At 40.9% G+C, this 22,754-nt stretch overlaps 1 protein-coding gene across 4 annotated transcripts in view; it reads right to left on the reverse strand.

Moving 5' to 3' along the window:
• The window catches only part of LOC116716835 (furin-like protease kpc-1), a 228,998-nt gene that overhangs the window by 12,048 nt on the left and 194,196 nt on the right, over positions 1 to 22,754 (reverse strand). For all 4 annotated transcript variants that reach the window (XM_032557721.1, XM_032557717.1, XM_032557720.1 and 1 more), the window contains 2 exons: positions 10,299 to 10,422; positions 2,796 to 2,965 (listed from right to left, as the gene is read on the reverse strand). In XM_032557721.1, the coding sequence (XP_032413612.1) occupies positions 2,796 to 2,965; positions 10,299 to 10,422 (294 nt within the window). The remainder of the gene's footprint in view (positions 1 to 2,795; positions 2,966 to 10,298; positions 10,423 to 22,754) is intronic.

Raw genomic sequence — 22,754 nt, forward strand, 5'->3', positions numbered from 1 at the left:
TTAAACACCCGCTGAAAGGTTGTCATTTTCAAAAGGCATTTTTAATCTGATTTCATTTATTCAATATTTCTGCCTATATAAGTTACAAGTACGTTTTCTCAACTCATAAACTAATAACTGTAGACTTTTGAAGCCGTGAGTAAAGAGCTCAAAGAAGAAAACTCTCAGCATTTTTACCAGATGAGCTTCACGTTAGCTTTTACACTATGCAAACGATAATACAGAAATTCAGGAGTTTTTGTATCACTCATTAATTTGTTGTTTTAATGTCATTTAAGGGTATTTTTTCTAATCCAACTTCAACTCTGTTCTCTTGTCTGTATCTTCCTCTCAGGTCAGCGTCATCTCTGAGGATCTGCTGCTGCTGGTTGGACATCCTGCTTCGTCTCGCTTCAAATCACTTTTTTTTTCTTTCTTATGAAAACAAACTAAAGTTGTCAATGCACAGTCTACCCTAAAGCAAACATATTTACTCATGCTTTAGATTAAAATGCATGTTGTTTCCATTCACCATTAAAGTACCGATTGTTTAAACACCTCGTCATATTTACCACTGTTCAGGTTTTCGCTCTTAAATGTGCAAAAATACAGTATTTGTGTTTTTCCACATATTGACGTTATTACAGATAAAATAAAGCTGTCTTCAAGATTAATTTTGGTTTTTGTTGGTATTTTTGCACGATTTTCTAAACTTCTTGGGCAACAGAAACAGACTGATGACAGGAATCATACAATATTTATCTCGAACAACCTGAAATAGTTGGAAACTTTCTCTAATCAGCAGCTGACATTTATTTTTGAAATTTGACATTTCGTAAAGAAATCTACTTAATGGTAAGAGCAATTTAGAAAAAGCTCTAGTTTCTCCATAAAAAAACTTTTTGCAGTAGGATAAGTTTTTTTTTTTTTTGCCATATCAAAATTGGTTTGTTTTAGGGATGCACCGATTGCAGTTTTCTGGCCGATCGCCGATTACCAATCTTTTAAAAAGCCTAACTTACCGATTCCGATTTTGGCCAATACCACTTTTTTTTGTCTGAAATGTTGCTCAATATATCAAGAAAGCTGCTGAATTGGCAACAATGGACTATTATCAACTGTAAATGTGCAGACATGACCTGGTCGTCCGGTTTGTCAGTCAAAGCTCCCTCCCAGGAGAAGAGAAAAGCACAGTGGTTGATTTTTAGACCTTTGCCGAGTTTGATAGCATCGGTGGATAAGATCGGCTTCACATGTAAAAACCGGCCGATCATCGATCTCACAAAATTAAGGAAATTGGATGGCCGATAAATCGGTGCAGCCCTGGTTTATTTTGCAAAACAGCAATGGAAAAGTTTTGTTGGCATCACATGATCAGCAACCGGATGTTGCCACTGGTGCAAACCACGAAGAAGACGACGACAGAAAGTGGTTGGAGGATGACGGCGCGGCGTGTTTTTTAGTGACTTAACGCGTGGACAAACGTATTCACGTGTGATTTTAATTGCGTTTCTTATTTAATGGAAACACTTCAAATGCAAAATCGTGTTTTTTCGACATATTAGCGGAATATTTACAAAGTTTTTGCGCATATTTGCGACTGAAACGCGGCTAGTGGCAAGCAAGAAAAACCACATGCAACAGGGAAGCAAATAACTGCTGAGATTAAAGCTTTATTAGTACATTTTCAAACAATCTTTGAACTGTGCAATAAACAGAACATCTCTCTCTCTCTCTCACCCCCCCACCACCACACGCACACACAAACACACACCAGTCCACCAACAACTCCCCACCCCCTCCAACGTAATGGATCAAACAAAGGACATCATTTGTAGGCCAAGTCTTTTTCTGAGTGTCTCTCTCTTCAGCTCTGCATACCAATCCAATACAGCCCAAGGAAGAAAAAAAAAAGCCACGCTGTGGAACCTGTGTGTGTGTGTGTGGGTGTGTGTGTGCGTACGTGTGGACTGGGGGGGTTGGAAGGTCTGTTTGCCTCTCTGCCAAGCATTGATTTATCCGTTTCTCCAATTTATTTCTCCTCCTTGCTCCTACAATCCATTCAGATCTGCCTCCAGGGGAGAAACTCGGGGTAAAGACGTTGTCAGGCCTCGTCGCCGCCTCCTAACACCGGCTCAAAACTCATCTACAGGCCCAGAGGAGCACGCACCTCTGCAAGGACATATCAGCCAGAAACACACACACACACACACCCCCCCACACACACACACACATCTTTCATCTACAGGCAAACTTTTATCAGCGCTACACTTGGTTTAATAAGGCGATAAAAGATGGGCGTCTGGATTGCATCCATTGAAACTTGCTGGTTACGCTGGTCTGATCTGGATGTTTAATTGTTCCTCGTGATCTGAACAGACGACGATCTGATCGCAGTAACAGTATCTGGAGTCTCGATACGTCTGATCCTCTATCTCTGACATTTTCAGATGTCGAGGATTTGTCTCCTGAACGCCTCGCCGGTGACGACGGAGCTGAACAGAAACGCTGCATGCGCACAAGTCCTACAGTTATAACACACACACACACACACACGCACACGCCCGCACCCCAACACGTTGAGCCGTATGGCAGAGATCTGAGAGCCATTCTTCAGTGTCACCGTGAGCGACGCCTGGCACATCCTCACACCTGAAGTTGATCAATGCAGATATGTCCAGGGGGAAATTGAAATCCATAGGAAATTAGGCGGCTCCAGTGATTTATTGGAACAGTAAATCACAGCGTGGGTGTGTGTGGTGTGTGTGTGTGAATGGTGTGTGAGAGATGCTTTACCTCTGTGTACAGTACTGTACCTTGTGTTTGCTTGGCAAAGTGATGTCGCTAGCTCGTACTTTGCTGTCCCTCTCCATGTGGAAGACCCACTGAAGCACGTCCAGAGGAGGGGAGCGGTCCCTCCGGTAGAGCCCACCGTGAGGGACCGGGTGACGGCCCCCCATGGACACGACGCTCTGCAGGGGCCCCTCTGAGATACAAAGCAGAAGAACAGAGAATTCATAACGCAGCTCAATTCTGCAAAAATCTTACCAAGTCATTTTGTTTTCTAGTTTCTAATGCAAATATCTTAAAACACTTGAAACGAGACAAAACTAACTTATAAATGACTTTTCAGCAAAATATAAGAGCTTGTTTTAAGTAAATAATTCCTTAATAATATTTCCATTTTCACATTATTTCATTTTTTCATAGAGTATTAGGCTGAACAGAGCTGCATGCTACACATTGAAAATGTTTGTAAAACTTGAAAACCATTATTTTCTTTCTATAGTAAGGTGGATCATTTTGTGTTTGACCCTTCAGATCAAATCCCATTTGGAGGCCGCGTTATGTGACATACATTTATGTTTTCCCCGACTAAGGAAGTCAAACTTTTGGATTGACGTGTTTGTTATGCAACAGTTGTTGAGCATCTAAGTTTTTAAGTCCCTGTCTAAACGTTTTACAGCAGCATTCAGCTTCCACCAACTTCCAGAAAACTGCAAAACAGCCGAAACGCTGAGTTCTTCTAAATCAAGGCTAAAAACTCGATCTGTTTAGAGTTGCTTTTGAATATTGATCAATATATCTAATGTGTATTGATGATTTTGATGATGGCAATCGACAAAATGTAATGTTTGTTACTGGTTTCTCTTTTGGTGACCGTAGGTTGTTTTTATAACTTTAATTTTTTTTTGTTTTCGTGATGTAAAACACTTCTGACTATTTTTTTGCTGAAATGTATTAAGAAAATAAACTTGATTGATAATCAAACGATTATTAGTGTCACAATTAGTCTTTAAGGGAAACTGCTTGGTTACAGTGTAAAACTTCAGTCCCAACGACAATTTCCTAAATGTTATGACTCATCAAAAAGTAGAAGTTAATGTTTTAAGTTTAGAGTTGATCAACAAGTTGAAATGTAAATATCATTATTGTTCACTGGGTTCATGAAGTGATAAATATGAAGTCATATCCAGTAAACCAGAATATATGTCCACATGAGTCTTGTATGTCAGATTAAAAGCAACTTTTGAAAATGACAACCTTCATGCAGGCATGAAATATAATTTTTCTTGAAGTTCCTGTTTATGTTTTAAAAAATACATATATTTTCATTGGTCTGATGTAATGTTTTGATTTTAAAAGTCATGTTTTCATTACTTGGATGTGGAAAAATCACTACGATGAACAAAAATATAGGCTCTCAAACATCCCTCTGTGTGTAATTAATTTTTATGATGCGCTTCATTTAGTGGTATAGTTACTAAAATAAATTAATTTGTCAGTAATTTATTGAATGGGACTGTATTTATTGATTTAAAATACACATTTCTTCCTTTTTCGGTAGAAACGTGGCTTGAAGAACTAGCCCCAGTGGTTTACCTTCGCTCTAATTCATCTTAAAATGGTTTTCTTCCTGAGAAGGAAAAATACAAATATGAATGGTTTCTGAATTATTCCTCAAACAGCACCCTTGACCTTTACACCCAAAGAACCTAAAGCACATCGTCCACGAAACTCGCGGCAAAACGAGGAATAAGCTTGCAGCGCTGATTACTTGCGCCAGCCACTTAGGCAGAGACGTAATTTAGTCTGAAAAGTTCAGGGGAGGAAAAAGAGCGTGCAGCGAGAATCCCCTCTGCATGCGGACGCAGTCAGAGACCCTCCGTATTCTCTTTTCTTCCCTTCTTTCTCCAGGTACTCTGCTTGTGTTCCTCTATCTTGTTTTTGTCCTGCTTTTAATTGCTTCCCCCCCCCCCCCCCTCCTCCTCGCAGAGACGAAGAAAAGACAACAACAAGGCGGCGAGCGGCGCTGCAGCTAATGGAGGAGCTGTAATTGTGAATGGGGGCATTCATCTGGAGACATCGTCCGTGAATTGCGCCGCACAATACCCAGCACCAGGCTGCTCAGATCACCAACCAAACACACACACACACACCCACGCACACACACACACACACCCACACACTGAACCCTCAGATCACTGGTGCTCAGAGGAGGAAAGTAATCACACCTCCACAGAGAGAAAGCGATGTTGTTAGGAAGGGAAGAAGTGGAAGGGATAGAAGAAGAGTGGGGAAGAGATGTAGGAAACAAAACCATTGGATTTGGGTCGAGGAGCCCAGGAGGCAGATCAGATAATCAGATACAACACTCTTTTGAAAATGAGTGTACACACCCCAACACACGCACCCACACACGCCCACACACCCACACACACACTGCCTTATAGGTAGCTGCATGATTTAGGAACTGGAAATCCATAACATTGCACAACTTGAAATTATGAAAACAAATTCACTTAATAGAAACACACAGTGGCAGTTTCTTGTAGGAACGGCACTCACCCTCATCCCCCGGTTGCGTGAAAGGGGTGCCTTAAGGGTGATTCGCCCCGGGCGCCAAACAAGCCAGGTGGAAACACACCAATTTCAAAAATAGGTTTTTGTGCTAATGTGAGGTGGTTTTTTCAGCCATAAAGAAATAGATGTATTTTGCAGAGCAGCAGTGGCGACACTTCTTTCACGTCACACGAGTTATGTGATCAAACAGCTGGATGTTACTACTGGAGAAAACGACGAAGAACACGACAGGAAGCAGAGAAGGATTGCTAATTTATTTATGTTTTTCAGACAATGAGCAGCTGGTTCACAGCGTCACAGTTCATAAAACGTTGTGCATCATTCCGACATGTTGAATCCGTAACTCTTTTGTAAAATCGCAGACTACAATTTCCTCAAACGCCACCTACGTAGTCGCTCCCAGGTGTAAGGAGCTTGTTGCACCAACACCTGAATAAGATGCAGACGTCTCCTCTGACGGCGCTAGTGTCACGGCTAAATTATGACTATATCTTATGTAGCTTTTTATATCCACCACTGACATGATTTTTAGTGAGTTATCGCATGAACAGCGTATTCACGTGTGATTTTAATTTCACTGCGATCACGAAATTGTGTTTTCCCGACATATATTGACAAATATTTGCATGCATTTGTAATGGAGACGTAGCTTCATACCTATGTAAGCTCGTAGAGTCAATGCTTTCTTCTACCTGCTGAGGCAGTCCTCACAACACACACACACACACACACCCACACACCCACGAACACACACCCACACACACACACGCACACCCCCGCACACCCCACCCCACACACACACACACACACCAACCCATGCCCACAACTAACTCAAACGAACACTATTAAGTCTAAGCCGACACACAAAGCACTTTGCCGTAGAAAAGACAAAAAAAAAAAGGAAGAAAAGAAACTTCTCATCTTAGTGAGGCGACATGAGGCACCTGTCAGCACGGGGCCTCCTGCTACTACAGAGAAACATCAGGAAACAACAACTCAATTAAACACACCATCCCTGTTCAATTACTGCCACATAATCACAGCAATTTACCTTCGCTTGCTGCACGGACGCCAAACACACAAGCGCGCACGCAGGGTTTGAGTACACTTAGAGAAACACTCTGGAACACACACCAGGACAAGGCTGGTCCAGAAAGACGGGCGGCGGTTTCATCCTGTCAGAGTAAAGCTCCCAAAACTCTGCCTGCTCGGAACAGACGTGGTGCGTTCAGGTGTAAGGTTGAGTAAAAATGATTTTACTGAATCCAAATTGTTACCAAGGTCTAAGGATTTGTTAAAAACTGAATAGTTATCATGAACCAATATGGTCACTGTTACATCCCAGTTTCAGTGTTGGATCAAGGGAACAGTCTCCCTGTTTATTCTGATGTTCTCTGCATGGCATAAATATTTGCCATACCATCCAGTTTTATCAAATATTAGCATAGATTTGGGTGCAGAAACGATCACTGGATGATTTCGACATTAGGAGTTAAGAAACAGTGAATTTACTGGCACATCCCAGCGTACAACCAGGGTTTGAGAAATCTGTGGTTGGAAACGATCATGATTTAGGGAGTTTTCACACCTGACAGTCTGATAGAATCGGTTCGATTGGGAACCAAAGTTGCAACATTTGCTACATTTTCAGTTGGGGAGGTTCACTTTCACACTGCACTGTGTCAAATGAACCAAACCCTTTGAGAAACCTGTTCACCTCCTCGCCTGAGGTGGCGCTGCACCAAGACCCACTGACGGAAATGACATGAAAACCTATGAAGGAGACACTGAGCACAACTTCCTTCTTCAAGAAATGTAAACAAAAATGGAGTGGCGTCAAATTTTAGCTGTTGTAGGATTTCCCTTTCATGTTTGATAAAAAAAAAAAAAAAAACACGGGCCATTTCTCTTACTAGCAGTAAACTCACACGCTTGTTTTGGTTCTTTTTACCCAGAATGCCTTGTCTCAGGTCTGCTTGTCGTTCACATACGCATTCAAACCGCACCAGAGTTCACTTCAACCGAACCCAGACCTCGTGTTTTAGGCGGACTAGAGTTCAATTCTTTGGTCCACATCATACACACTCCCCCAAATGAACTGAACTTTCTTGGCTGCATTAGGCAACCTCAACAAGTTTTGAAGAAATTCAATTTGAAGAAGTTTTGATCTCAGCCTGGAGATCAAACATCTGCAGCCTCAGTTAGCCAGATACAAAGCTGGGCTGTCAACGGCCGCTCTCACATGGCTGCTGCTTCATAAAAGCTCCAAGGACCAAATAAAGACTCAATAGACGGATGTCATTACAATTAAAGCCTGGGAATGGAAAAAATACGTTAGAGAATGTGGACATAGAAAGCAGAAAAGAACGTTTTCCTGTACATGTAAAAAAAAAAAAAAAGATTTTTTTTATTTATATAATACAATTATTATTAAGGGTGATTTATTGTTTTATGCATATATTTTTGCTTCAGTCTCCAAACAGAAGCTGAGACATATTGAGGCCTTCAAAGTTTTACAATCTTACAATGTACAGAAGAATTTTATACAAATAGGACATTTTTACACCTTTTTAGCTGTATAATTCAACTAATAAACAAATGAACAAAAATATTTAAGGGAAAACGTGAAAAATAGAAGAGTTGCAATAATTCAGCTGCGTAAATGGGCATACCCCTACACATCCAGTCTTCTCTTGTAGGACTCTACCAACACACCTTTGAAATATCTACGTATTCAAAGTCTATCAGAATCTAAGATTTAGTTTCAACCTCAGTTACATCACAAAAAACCTTTACATTTGACAGGTGGACGTTTTTCTTTTGAGATCCATAGCAATTTTATGTTAGTTTCAGAAATAAACGTATGTTCATCATCCTCATTTCTTCTCCTTCCTCTGTGAGCAAAAAACATATAAATTTGCTAAAACAAATTAGCCTAGTTTAGCGTGCAGAAGCAGAAACAGTTTATGGTACTGACCACACCTAGCTTTAGCTTGATATATGGCAAGCTGTTGTGGTTTTAGAATGACAAAGTTGTGACTGTATTGGATGTTTAGTGAGAGGATGTAAATGACAGAAATGGGAATAAGAAAGGAGGAACAGCAGCAGCAGCCTATAGGAAGCTGTTTGTGTGTGTGTGTGGGGAGGGGTGTGTGGGTGTGCGCGCGTGTGTTGGGGTGTGTGCATGGACAGCAGATTGAGTAACAGCTTGAACCTGGGTGAGATCCAGAGACATGGAGAGGGATACATGGATGGATGGAGAGAGGAGGGGAGGAGAAGAGGGGGGAACCATTGATTTCTCAACAGAGATATCAACATTTTGACAAAAAGAGAAGACAGAGCAAGATCCCTCCCCTCCCCAAACACACACACATACGCACCCACCCCCACACACACGCGCGCACGCGCAGAGGGAGAGAAGGCTCCCACTGTGAAATTCCATCAGTTTCCTGTCATATTTCCATCTCCTATCACAGTCTCTTTCCTCTAGTCTGATCTTCAACAAAATTTAGCTAAAATTAAGAGAAAAGGAGTAAATAAAATGAATACAAATGTTCAATCAATCAATATTTGTGGAAGACTGTGACTTTTTTTTTTTTTCGACCACAAGCAGCTCAAGTTGACAGAGGAAAGTATGACTCAGGGTCTCCAAATCTCCCTAGCAGGGACGCGGGGGCAGCTGGCTTAGCTTTGTCGCTAACGAGGTGCATGTGAGACCAGGGAGGGGGCAGGCAGGGGTCACACTGTAATTACACATCAGGGCTCCTGTGGTCACTCTGCTGACCACAGAGCTCCAGCCGCTGCAGGGGAGGTATCAGGTGGTGACGTTTCTCTGAGGTTTTCATGAAAATTCTGATGTTGTCATAGTTTTATTTCAAATCTTCACATTTGGAACAAGAGGAGTCCCTTCGTTTTGTGTATCGTTTGGATACTAAAGATGGCCAGTAATAAATTACACATCAACAAATTTAAAAGGGTTTTTGTTAAATAAATGCCATTATTACTTTATCCTAATGATACATTAATCCTTTTCCAGAATTATTAACCCCTTCAATGGCTGTTTTAGTAAGAAAAAGTTGTTTTGATTGAAGAAAAATTGCTTGAGTTTAGAAACAAGAAACCCTACATTGTAACTTTTTTGTTGCTTAGCAACCAGGAGCAACACTGATTCTGATGAATTTTGATCAATTAAATTTTTGTGTAATCATTTTATTGATTACAAGTTGTTGAAATCTGTTAAAAGTCTCCTAAAAAATAATTTTAAAAAAATCAAATGTTTTTTGCTAACTTTTTGGGGGTTATTTGTGTTACTACTATGGGAGCCACACTGCTTTAGATATCAATTTTCCCTCTTTTTGCAAAATTGTTTAAAAAATCATCACCACTCCATTCCTAGGTTTTCGATTTACAGGACATGAAATAACTTATTCATTTTATTAAGATAAAAAGTAAGGTTAAGACATTTTGAAGGTGTTTCAATGCTAGAGAAAGGAAAAAAGTAGAAATTATTGGTTTGTAAAATAGTACTTTGTTGTGCTTGTGTGTTTTTTGTCATGTTGTCACTTAACCAAAATAAAGAGAATCTTAAATCAAATTACCAAAGTAATATATTCAAAACATAAATTTTGAGTGGGCGCCTATTATGCAAAAAAAAAAATTCTAAATGCGCACGTACCTTTAAACGAAAAATTAGACTTATAAAAACAAAACTATCCCAAACTGCACAATCAGGTGACATATTTGCCTTTTGCATCAACACAGCTTGAGCCAAGCAAAAAACAAAAACAAAAATAAATCAAAATATACATTTCTGAAATATAGTCACGAAATGAATCATTTGTCAGCTTTTCCAATCTCGCTCGGCGTCTGTCACACTTCTCCGGCGTCCTCGCTCGCACGCTCACCTCAGTTTGCGCGAGTTCAAGGTACTAAAAGAGGCAGACACTTTCACATACCGAGCGTGGCCTTGTGTGGGCGGTGGGTGCCGTACAGGATGAGTGCGGCGCTGAGCAGAGCTCCGGCAGCCTCCTCCTCGCTCTGCCTCCTGCAGCTCCACACGCTGCCTTTATGGTCGGCCACCTAGAAATAAACACAGCAGCAAAGATGGCATTTTTCCATCAAAAGAGATTGATGAGAAAATCTTGCACCAGCAAAAAAAAAGGAAAAAAAGCATATTATAAAAAGAGGAGGAACCACTTTGGCAGGTGAAATTTTTCACTGTAAAACCGCATACCGACATTAGGTTGAATCAACAACTTTTAGTCAGCCAACAGTTCTAGCCAACAGTTTCAGATCACTTTGTGTTTAATCTACACTCCAAATACGAGTTTTAAACTAAAATCTAAAATTAACGTTTCAAGTCAGCCAAATTGTCAATGAGCTGCAGGACTACTGAACTTGAGTTAAAAATGCAGATTAGATACAATATCAAAACACAATGAGTAAAGACCCAGTCATCAACTCTATTTGGTTTTACAGGAAATATGAAACAATAAACAGTAAATGTTTTAACCAATCACAGCAGTAAAGCTGTGATTCTCCGGTGAAAGAAAATGTACCTTGCCCCTGAAATAAATGGACTATTCAGCATAGTTCAGTTACTTAAAAACAGGCGACAGTTTGTACAAATCAGCTCACATGGACATAAATTGTGGTGTTCCACAAGGGTGTGTATTTGGCCCCAAATTGTTCATAGTATACATAAACGAGATAAAGTAAAGTCTCAAATACACTTAAGTTTATATTATTATTTTCAGATGATATCAATGTTTGTTTTGTTTATCGCCTTTAGAGAAACAAAGATTCTTATGGTTTGGAAAATGAAAAATAAGGATTCGAATACAAGTAATCGTGTATACCGGTAATATCTGCATTGAGCGGGTATGCGGTATTTGTGTGTATTCTGTGTTGAACTGCGCTTGGTGTTTTGTGTGTGTGCGTGTGTGTGTGTGAGAGAGCTCAGAGCAGATCTGGGGCCAGGCCTGGCTGCTCCCCAGCTGAGAGTTGCATTGATTTGTTGTTGGTAAACAAACAGCTGGATGCGACAGGTGGATCAATAAGGCTTGTATACCTCCCAGCCTCCCAGCATGCCTTTCTACGAGGCTGACATGGCTGTGTGAGAAGTCTTAACCCCGCTGTCGCCGGGAAATACGATCAAGCCAGCCACTTTTAATTGGGGTGATAGTTAATTTTGTAGGTAACTTGACGTCTCTGACTCTGATGAAATGGCGTTTCAGTGTTTGTGTGCACCGTCTTCACGGTAAAACACCTCCAGAAATCATTTCCTACTACATTTATCCACACTGCAGTAATGCAAGAGCCACCAGCAACGGCGAACCAAGCCTGGGCTGGAGAAACAAACTACACACGAGAGAGACAAAAGAAAATATAGGGATTAGCAAAAGCTGAAATAAAGAAGGGAGAGAGGAAGGCTTTCAAAGCCGGGGAGAAACTACAGAGAGGAAGAAAAGAGGTGGCGGCGGCGGGGCGGGGGATTAGTGATGGGAGAGAGATGGCAGGATATCGAAATGGGTGAGAGGAAAGTGAGACCATGTGATAGAAAGGAGTTTAGAAAGAGATCCTGAGACTGAGTTAGGCAAACACCAGATAAAAAAAAAAAGATGAGAGAAGACAGTCAGAGAGAGAGAAAGAGAGAGAGAGTGGGAGTCTGATAGACACAGACATGAAAAGAACAAAAACAGAGAGGGGAAGAGACAGTTTCAGCGAGAAAGGAGAAGCAAAGAGAGAACTGGCGGAAGAGACAGACGCAGACCTGGAGACAAGAGAGAGGAAAGGCTCTTCATGGTGGTTCTGATTCAAAAAGAGACTGGATCCTTTCCACTTCAACATGCTCCATGAGTTTTTTGTTGTTGTTGTTTTTTTCAGAAGGCCACTGGAGGAAGATGCTCTGCACCACCTTCACTATTCTGTTATTTAATGCCACATTGTTCTGATAGCTCTGTGTCACGTTTAAAACCAGAGGGCAGTTCTGCTTCCTGTTCTAGATTTACCAACGTTTCTACAAACGTTGAAGGCCTTTAATGAAATAATTAATCAGCAGTTTGGAGGACAATTCACTGTCATGATATTGTGAAGAATTTTCTTATAAGTCCGCTTTATGCAGGCTGTTGCATTTTTTGTGATATTCATTCTCTGGTAGAGAAAATAAAGACAAGCAATATGGATGAACAAATATGACAAATAATTTACAGAAAACCCCCTGAGTATATCCAATGTAATTTTAAATAATGAAACTAATATCTACAGATATTAGCTAGATGTTATTATAATACCTACCTGGTACAAATGTTAACTTGCCTTAAGTTGTAATCAGCTGGTGAGAAACTAAAAGTCTAATCCTCTTCCAGTCAGTGTGCAACTTTTATTTATTTATTTGCTCTCTGCTATGCTACAGCTTCTTCCCAACGGCAGAGCCTGTCGCGAATATGCATGCCAGTTAGCACAGCCATTATCTGTCTCATAACGTACTATCACAACGTAGTGACAGCTTTAACAAACATGTAAAAAGTCATTTTTATAAAAGCCACATAAAACAGTTTTAAGGTCAGAATTCTTTTTCATTTTGTGGCCCTAATTGTTTTCCGTACAAACACAAAGTCAGAAACCAAACAAATACCATTTTCCATATCTGGCGGAGATTAGCTTAATCATCCTCCGACTCAAAACGGGACAAAAACAAAATCGATGTTTTGACGTGACATATATTTTGACCAACTCATTGAAATTTTAAGCATGTTTCTTGTTTTTAATGACATGAAAAGTCTGGGGCATTATTTGTGTCAAATATGGGAAAAAAAAACAACAAGATGCCATTAAGCCTTTGTCAGGTTCAACTTCTTTGCGAGAGTCGTTATTGATTGTGTTCAGGAACCAAAACAAATTCCACATCTGCATGTGAAAACTGGTGTGTGCATGTCGGTGTCCGTCAGGCAGCAGGAATGCCTGCAGCAGACAGCTCTGGTCTTCCCTCTCGCAATAAACAGAAAGCTTCAAAATAAAATCCCTCCTCTCAACCCTCCTAAAAAAAAAAAAAAGAACCTGTGAGTGTTGGCTGAGTTGTGAGACTGAGGCAGAGTCAGATGGGAGGGGAGGAGGACTCGTGCTGCGTCTACATATGTAAAGCAGCAGGGAAGTAGCAGCGTGTCAGACTGAGGCTCTGGCCCAACCTGGGCTCCTCACTGTTCCCTCCAACACATCAATCATCCAAAACAGGGCCATCATAGCCACACTGCATGCTGGGAGCCACACGAGCGCAGGAGCGCACGCTCCGCAGCGCGTCTAAACACACACACACACATCGCCGTCATGTGACCGCAGCCGTTGAAACAGACATGCGTGCCGACACTGAATTACTCAAATGAACCCTCTGCAACAAGCGCAGGGACAAACAAGCTCATAACAAGTTCTTACAGTTAATGGCACACAAACACATCAAGTGCAAAGTATTCACACGCACGCATACACACACCCCCCCACACACACACCGGGTCACACTCTTTGCCTTGCAGCCTCAAAGCACACAGATACACAGAAATAGGCATCCTGTGCCCACAGGGCGCCCTCGCCCCCGACCATCTGTGACGGGTGCCAGCACACAGTGGGTGATATTTACATGGAGGCCCCCCTTCCACCCCTCCTCTCCACTTACACACACACACCCCCGCCCACACGCAGCACACACACACCCACACACGCCCACACACACACACACACACACACACACACACACACAATAACAGAAAGAAATACCCACAAAGGGCCGCTCAGATCGCTTGATCTCCCAAAACTCATTAACCATGCAGATGTATGCAAATGTATGCACCTCTAGAAATCCACCTTGGGCCACAGAGAATGGAAGACTGTTTGTGTGTGTTTGTGGTTGAAAGTGAGAGTTTGTTTGAATGAGCAAGTGATTCTGTTTCCACTTTAGGCTTTGACAGTGCATCTGCCAATAAATAAAGAAATAAATAAAAACTTCATCCTGCTTTTTGGAATTTTCTGCTCTTGTGAAAAAGAAAACAGAAAAGTTTACCGGGTCAGCAGAAGAGTCACATTTTAGCACCACAATACAAAGCAGCGTTACTCAATTCTCAAGTGAAGAATGATGTCTTTGTTTAAGGAGACAGTTTGCCCTTACGCAGCTAGCTCATACTTTGACTTTGACAGCAGATGTTTACATGTTGCAAAAAGAAAAAAAGAAGGAAAGATTCGGTGATGTAAGATGTAACTGACTGTAGGTAAAGACAAAGTATGTCCCTTTTTCACTTTGCAACAGTCCTTAAAGCCCACAGCTCCACAAGGAAGACACAGCTGGGCGCTGTCCAAGGTGCTGACTTAGTCAAGTCAAAAAAAAAAGGAGGTCTGCAGGTCACTGGACCGGGTATCAATATCTTATGATGGTTAAAGCTACAGTTTGTAACGTCTATTAATTTTTTTTTTATCAATACGCATATTTATATATATATATATATATACATATATGATACCTCCTCCCAGTGCTACCTGCAGATGTACGCCACTCCATCAGAAACAACCTATCAGAGCAAGGGGGAGGGTCTTATTGAGCTCATGCCCTCCTGCTTGCTCTTTGTTAAGCTACAGCTGTGCTAACTAGCGATCCTAAGGCTGGTTAGCATAGACACAGAAGACGGACGAATTAACGGTTTTCCTGTAACAGTAAGTTGTTTTTCTTCGCCATTAGCACATTGAGCAGCGAACACGAGGGTAATTGACAGCGCTAAGACCCTCCTCTTGCATCTGATTGGTTGTTTTTGACCAGGATCTGTGCATTTCTGCAGACTGCAATAGTAGAACTAAAAGGAGATGGAGGAGCTCTTTTGTTTCACAGATTATCTGTCTCATACCATACTTTTACACAAACATATTTTTGTTAGGGTTACATAGTGCAGCTTTAAGGACGAAGAGGACGAAGCAGATTTTGGTAAAAGTCAAGGTTTGCATCAAAGAGGACGTTCTGATTAGTCCAGTAAGCAAAACTGATCATTTAAAGCTAAATAGCAGTTCCGCCAAAGCCTGTCTGATACAATATGGGTGTAGATTACTGAAGCATAATGGCAATATTCTACTCAAACTCTTTGTGATCATTTTACCTGAAAACAGTGACAGTCAGCCTTTATCTTGGGCAATAAAACTACATTTCAGGGAAGTGGGTATAGTGATTTTTGTGTCTTCGTTTTTGACATTTATCGCCTTTCACAGTAATCAATATTTCTTCAACTTTTATTGTACTTTGTTTGGGATTTTATGACAGTACAAAGACATGGCTTTCACACACAAAAAAGACCCATCTAACTACCACCCACAATAGGGAATGATAATGTGTTTTCTCTCCATTTTATTCTTTCAAACAATAAAGCAAAACAATCCCAACGCGTAGCTGGACACCACTATGTGTGCCTCTACATTACATACATACCAACCATTATAGGTGCTGATAAATAGTTCATACCTATAACTTTTATCATGCAACAGCATTTTTTTATTTGATGTCCGTTATCAGTTTTGTATTCTGTATTTAACACAACAGTTTACATCTGACTTAACAATGAATTTAATTGTCTAAAAGACAAAATTTGCGTAACTAATTCACTAAGCAAATAGTGTTTGGGATAATATTTTGAAATTAGGACTCTCTCAGCTTAACTTTACAGCTATTAAGGTCTTCCTTAGATAAAATACAGTATTACTGATTGTAATTTTCCTAAGAAGAATGAAACAGAGAGAGAAAATACTGTTTTAGGTTTTGTTGTATTTAAACTGAATATCCCAATATTTCTAGAGTCTAGAAAGAATTAAACAGTAAAAACATTTTTAAAAAATACATTCAGAGCGAGTTAACCCGTCTCCTGGATGATTTTTATATCCACATTAACATTTATAGTCCATTCTTTAATTAAAATTGGCCCTGTGAAAGGACAAAAGAGCACTGGGAGGCTGGTCAGAACAACTCTCTTTTGACTGTGGCAAAAATATTTCAGAGTAAAACAGATGCAGGTGTAGACTTATTTAAAAAAAAAAAAATCAATAATTTGGTCAGATATTATGGGATTCTATTCCTGTTCAACTCCTGTTTTACTTTAGGAAGGTCCTTTGCTCCATCATGAATCCAAATGAAAGACATTTAAGCAAGAAGGTATGAACCACAGTAACAAAAGCCCCTTGACCTGCCTTTCCTAATTCACAATCACAAAACTTTATTAATCCCAGAGGGAAATTATGGTGAGATAACGACCGGCATATGCAGAGGATGATGTTTCAACGGCGGCTCCCTCGGCACGCCGTGAGCCTTTAAAGCTGCCCTGAGTCGCAAATAAAAAAAGAATGAAGTACCTGGGAGGTTATAACCTTCCTGCAGTTCCCAAAATGTACTTAGTCACAATTAATATTAATATCACGTGTCAAAGATATTTTTTCTGCCACTGAGAGAATACGGTGGATCTCTGTACAATGTAGATTTGTGTCTTGATGAATATTAAGTACCCACACGCGACTAAAATGATTAGACCCTCAATTAAAATTAAGTTGATCAAAATACATAAACTAGCAGGGGTCGGCAAAATGCAAATTATGCCAGAAATGTGTACATAGTTCAACATACATGGTTATGCGTACAAGAAGATTCTGAGTTGTTTCTACAGATGAAACACAAATTGATGCTTTTACTGACTACCAAGAGTGTCAGTAAAATTCAAACTGGAAGAAATCGCTTCTCCAGAGGCTCTGGACGCAAAGTTGTTTTTAAAAAAAATCCGGTTATTGAAACTAATTAGATTTTTCTTCCTTTTTGCTAAACCTAATTGGCAGGTGGGGTAAAATCATCTTAGGTGCACTCGTACATTAGGTGGCAGGAGATTTCAGAAAAATCTGTTTCTGTGACGTCTCAATGCACTTCACAAGACTAACTGACCGAAAATTTTACAAAGTAGGGGATGCACAATATATCGACATAACATAACGTCATACATCTGATAAGTAAAACTGGGCTGATGTTGATAAGCAATGTTTAATTCTATCGTGTTGCCATTACCAGCTGTTGTATCAGCGTTTCAGACCATAACAATAACATATAAAATGGGTAAATATCATGGCAATAACAGCAATCAGATAACAATTATGGCTGTTGCTTTTAAAGAAGTGCATATCAAGTACACAGAAAAACATCAACAATTCAGGCCAATTACACAGATGCAAGGTAAATTACACCCAGGACATTTTGATGCTGGTTATAAAATAAAGAAGTGAAGTTAAGTTTATTCTGATTGTGGGGAAAAAAAAAAATCGAAGTAAACCGAGCCATGTAGCATGTTGGGGACAGTTGATTTAGGTTTGCAACACCTCATGCGGCGCATGACTGGGGAGACAGTGGAGAGGATGAACAACTGTAGTCACCAGAGAAAAATGATGGATATTTTTATTTAAAGTTCAAGCAATTTTTTTGTGTGTGTTAATATTTTGATCATATAGTTTTTTTTTTCTTTGTTCTACTTTTGATGATATTTGTGAAAATGTTGGAAAACATAGAAAAATAAATTCATAAAACCGATGAGATATGATTACAATGGGGGTTGAAATCATTTCCCTTTACTCCAACTAATATCTCCTTAAAGAAAAATGAAATGATTACCACGACACCGGATATCGACAAATTAATTTTTCTCAGATTAAAAATAAATAAATAAACAAAAAGTCCCTAGGCAGCGATTTGGTACATTCATCTTGCTACAAAGACTAAATATTGATAATTTTTGCTAATAAGTATACTGTATGATAAAATAAGCAGCTCCTTATCCATCACTTCCAGGTGTGGAAGACGCTGGCTAATAATGTTTTCCCACAGGCTGTGTGCATCAGCTGAAAAGCATAATTAATACATTATCTGCAGGTTATTCTTTTATCACTTGCTCACTGTGCGTGTTTGGTTTGTGCAATCTGCTGGGCAGACAAGCGGGGAGCGACTCCCTAAGAAGCTGACGGTAAATATACGAACAGTCAGTCAGTGCCAGCCAGCCAGCGAGTGAGTGTGTCTGTTTGTATGTTTGCGTGTGCGTCCACATCGCCTCAGGCTAAATATTGCCATTATATTCCAGCAGCACCACTAGTCGACTGAGTCTCCAAGTCCCCCGGGATCTGGAGACTCAAAGACTGCTGCCACCCTCCTCCTGACACACACACACACACCCGCACGCACACAATGGAATACACTCCCTGTGGGCACGTTAGCATAAAGCCTGGTGGGAAGAAAGAGAGACTTGTAGATGTGTGTTTATAATTTTGGTGTATTTTTCTGTGTTTGTGTGTTTAGGAGAGCGGCTTTCTGTGAAAGTGGAGCACAGTGATGACACCCCTCCATCTTCTTTTCTGAAAACCTATTGTGTTACACGGCAGAGGGAAAGAAATATGCTGCCAGTCATAGTTACTAATTAGAGCAGGCGCTAAAGCATTACGCAGAAAGGGTCGCTCCACCCGAATTACACACGGACGGATTTTTCCCCTCGACTTCTGGAGGCTTCTCATAACACAGATTTTGTTATATTCTGCCCGTTTGTGGCTGCAGGACATAAATTCCCATTAATAAATATTTCTGATGTCACAGAAAAAAAGGGGTAAAAATTGCCATGTGGTATGAGTTTATAGACTATGTGAGGAAACTGAAGTAAACCATGCAGAACAGCTGAGATTTTTTTTTGTGAAATAAGCCTTTAGGAAGTGGAAGACGTTGCTCTGGTCAGAAGAGACTAAAATGAAACTTTTGGGCCAACTTAAAGACACCATGGCTTTGTTCCATATCCAAATCCATATCTGACTTTTTCACAGCAGTCTGAACGGCCCAATTTGGATCTGTGCCCCTAACTTTTTGTGGAGCTAAGCTGGTTATATAGCTGATATTTTTTGAAGCACCTGTAGTCTGCACGGTCATGCTGCATTTTATCCGACTTGTCCAGATGTAAACAACTGCTAAAAATCCAAATTTAGCATCAAAACCTTCTGTGTGAACGGATCCTTTTTGTGTTAGCTCCTGTTAATGATGTTAGCTCTTTCTAGTGGTGTTAGTTTCTGCTAATGGTGTCAGATACTGCTAATAGTATTAACTAATTCTAGTAATGTTAGCTACTGATAATGATGTTAGGTATTGCTAATAGTTTTTGCTACTGCTAACATTGTAAGCTAAGTTTCCAATGGTGTAAGCTACTGCGAAAGGTTTTAGCCACTGCTCATGCCGTTAGCTCCTGCTAATGGTGTTAGCTACTACGTTTGGTGTTCATTCCTTCTTATGGTGTACTGCTAGTCGTGCTAGCTACTGCTAATGTTGCTAACTGGAGCTAATATGGTGAACAGTAGATTAGAAGCTGGCCTGGCCTGTTTGTTTCAACAAATATCTCATGCACATGAAAACTTTGAGGGAGTTTGCCTCAATCTAGGTGTTTTGTTGATAGACTATAGTCCACTTTAAAACCCCTCAGCTGTGGTGAGGACACCGGTGTCCTGAGCGAAACCATTGACTTACATGGAAGTGTTTAGAGGGTGACAATAAAAACTGGTTAACCTGCCCGAGTCATTGGTCCGGCAAGCATCGCGCAGGTGAAAAAATGGCTACCTCCGCAGACAAAAACAAAAAAACAAACTAGAGACATAAAATTTTGAAGTAATTATGAGTTTTTAGGTATCGAAAACAACAACGTTTTGGTCAACAGGAAACCGGCAACGTGTTTAGGCCGACATGTTCAACTAGTCGCGGATCCCTCTAGAAATCACCTGGGAGGAAAGCTTAATCATCCACCCTGTCTGTGATCAGCAGTGAAAGCCCTGAGCAGAGTCGAGGCGCTGCAGATGGCGGCAGAGGCGGCACAGGGGAGAGCAGACAGCATAAGAAGAGACACAGAGAGGATTTTCAGCCTCGCGGTCCTGTGTCCTTCACAGAGCTGGAAGGTCATGAGCCTCGAGCCATAACATTCGCTTTCTTTCACTTCAATCTCTCTCTCTTCCTTTTTTACTCCAACACAACCACTGTGCTCTTTAAAATTTTTTGACCATTTGGCGAATCAATATAGACTCTTTCCAGTTACTGGTAGGAGTGTGTTACTGGAGCGTCCAGTAACACACTCCTACCACGCCTACTTTGTGCCGCCCTTGAGTTTCAAATTTTTAATCTAGCTGATAGTCAGGTTAAAGTCTCATTCCTGGCCACACGTTTTATGGTTTACCCTTCACTCTCTGCATCTACCATTATATCACCGTTGCCATCTCTTTATGTCTGTCTTTATGGCCATTGCCTTCCAACTCAATTCCACTAGATCCCCATCTCCCTCCCCTGCTCCGCTGGGGATTTCTCCCACTGAGCTCGATTTCTCCGGGAGAATTTAAACCAGGCCAGTCAGCAACAGAAAATTGAGCAATAAAGTCTATTTTATGCACCGTTTTAAAATTTTAGTCTGTCTTTTGTTTTAGCACTCACAGTGGAGGAAGTGAATGAAGCTGTTCAGTCTATGTTGGTCACCCTTCCAAATATCGACTTAACACTAGGTATTTTATTTAGCTCGGCCTTCATTGGTGGAGGATGGTTGTTTACAGCGCAGGCATTTTAAGGTTAGCTTCATAGGGTTGACCTGCTGCATTGCATATGTAATGGACAAACGTCAGCAATAGGCTAAAGTCCATGCTTCCGGTAAGAAAGCGCTTCTCAATAGCCACGAGTGCAAACCATCTGTACGAAACAAATAGTAGAACAAGGGTCTGGTTTTTACCAGGCTAGTGTCCTTGTAGATTTAGAATTGCCATTTCTGCTTATTGCTTACTCTTTTGCAGTAGTAAAAAAAATATTTTATGTGTTTTTCCAGGTGCATATTGCCATTTTTTAGTACAGTCAAGTAACTTTAAAATCTTCAGTTGTTATAAAAATGCTATATATATCCAAAATGACTTATAAGAAAATTGACTTTGTAATTTAACACCTTGAAATCGGGCCTTTGTCTCTTTAAGAAGCTCCTGCTCTTTCTGAAACTCAGCTTTCAGGAAGTCATCACAACATGACTCCTCTATTAACCCTTTAACGCCTTTACCAGCGTTGCACTGAGAAGTAGATCCTATAATGAGCTCAGCAGCTGTTCGGTTTCACTAAGTGTTTGCTAATTGCTGCTGGCTAGTCTGAAGTAGCTGAGTCAGGGAGTTGCAAAAGAGGACTGCTTTGTGAGGCGGAAGCACAGAAAGTGAAGCTCCGAAAAAGAGGAGCTGCGCCACGAAGGCGGAGCTAGGTCCACCCAGGTTTTTGCACAGCTGAATGGTTGCCATGGGAGATCAAAGGATTTCTCAAACATGCATGAAAGAACCAAAGCAACACTCCAGGTGTGTTTTTGATGATGTATAACATGATGTAAAACTTCAAAACATCAATTTTACATAATACTGTCTCTTTAATGAAAACCAGTGTAACTTTAACATTACTAAGTGTGCAGTTTAGGGAAAAGTGTTTAATTTCTCATTTGTTTAAGACTCTGATCAGGCCTGAGTTGGTTGTGCGTACATGTTGGTGTGTCCAGAGTCCTTCCGACCATCAGATGCGACTGTTAATTCGTTTTGTGAGTGTCTCGACCCCCCCAGGCCGCCGTAATGACGCCGCCTCCTTCCCATCCCCGCGACACGCCAGGCGCTGGTAATTGGTCACAGAGGGGACAGTAAATCTACAGGAGGACAGAGGCGAGACAGGGAGACAGACAGGAAGAGACGAAGGGAAAGAGCGTGCGCGCTTGTTTGCAGGAAGAGGTAGGTGGTGGAGGACAGAAGGTGGGCGCCTTTCATCTTCACAGCTTTTTATTTAGCAAACTCCAACTGTTTACAAGCGCTGACGCCTATTTGCACACACGCAAAACTTGCGTTACATTTCTACACAGTGAACCCCCCCCCCAACACCACCACCCACATATATACAGTAAATGACCTCAGCGCTGCCGTCTGTGAGAGCCGATTGTAATCAGACAGCATTGTGTCTGTCAAACGCGGCCAAGGTTACTTAACCTTCCAGTCCTAATTTCCCTTTCCATTTTAGATCCTTCCTCCATATCAAACATTAGCACATCTATGAGAGCCAAAGAAGAAGAAGAAAAAAAAGAAGAGAAGAGAAGAAGAGAAAAGAAGAGCGCGGGAAGGAAAATGAAGATTGCCATGCTTGGCTGAAGCTCGGAGATGAAAGTAGAGGATGATTCACTTTGCTATTGCAAAATGAACTGAAGCAAGCTGAGCCGAGCTATTTTTAAACTTCTGTACGCCGCAACAACCGGGAGAGGATGGCGTGAAGCGTCGGAATTCATTTCTGTATCACGAGAGACGATATTCCAGGAAGACGCCAGACACATCATGCCGGTCTTGACAAACTGGCT

The sequence above is a fragment of the Xiphophorus hellerii genome, chromosome 3 (assembly GCF_003331165.1).
Source record: "Xiphophorus hellerii strain 12219 chromosome 3, Xiphophorus_hellerii-4.1, whole genome shotgun sequence".
NCBI classification, from domain to species: Eukaryota; Metazoa; Chordata; class Actinopteri; order Cyprinodontiformes; family Poeciliidae; genus Xiphophorus; species Xiphophorus hellerii.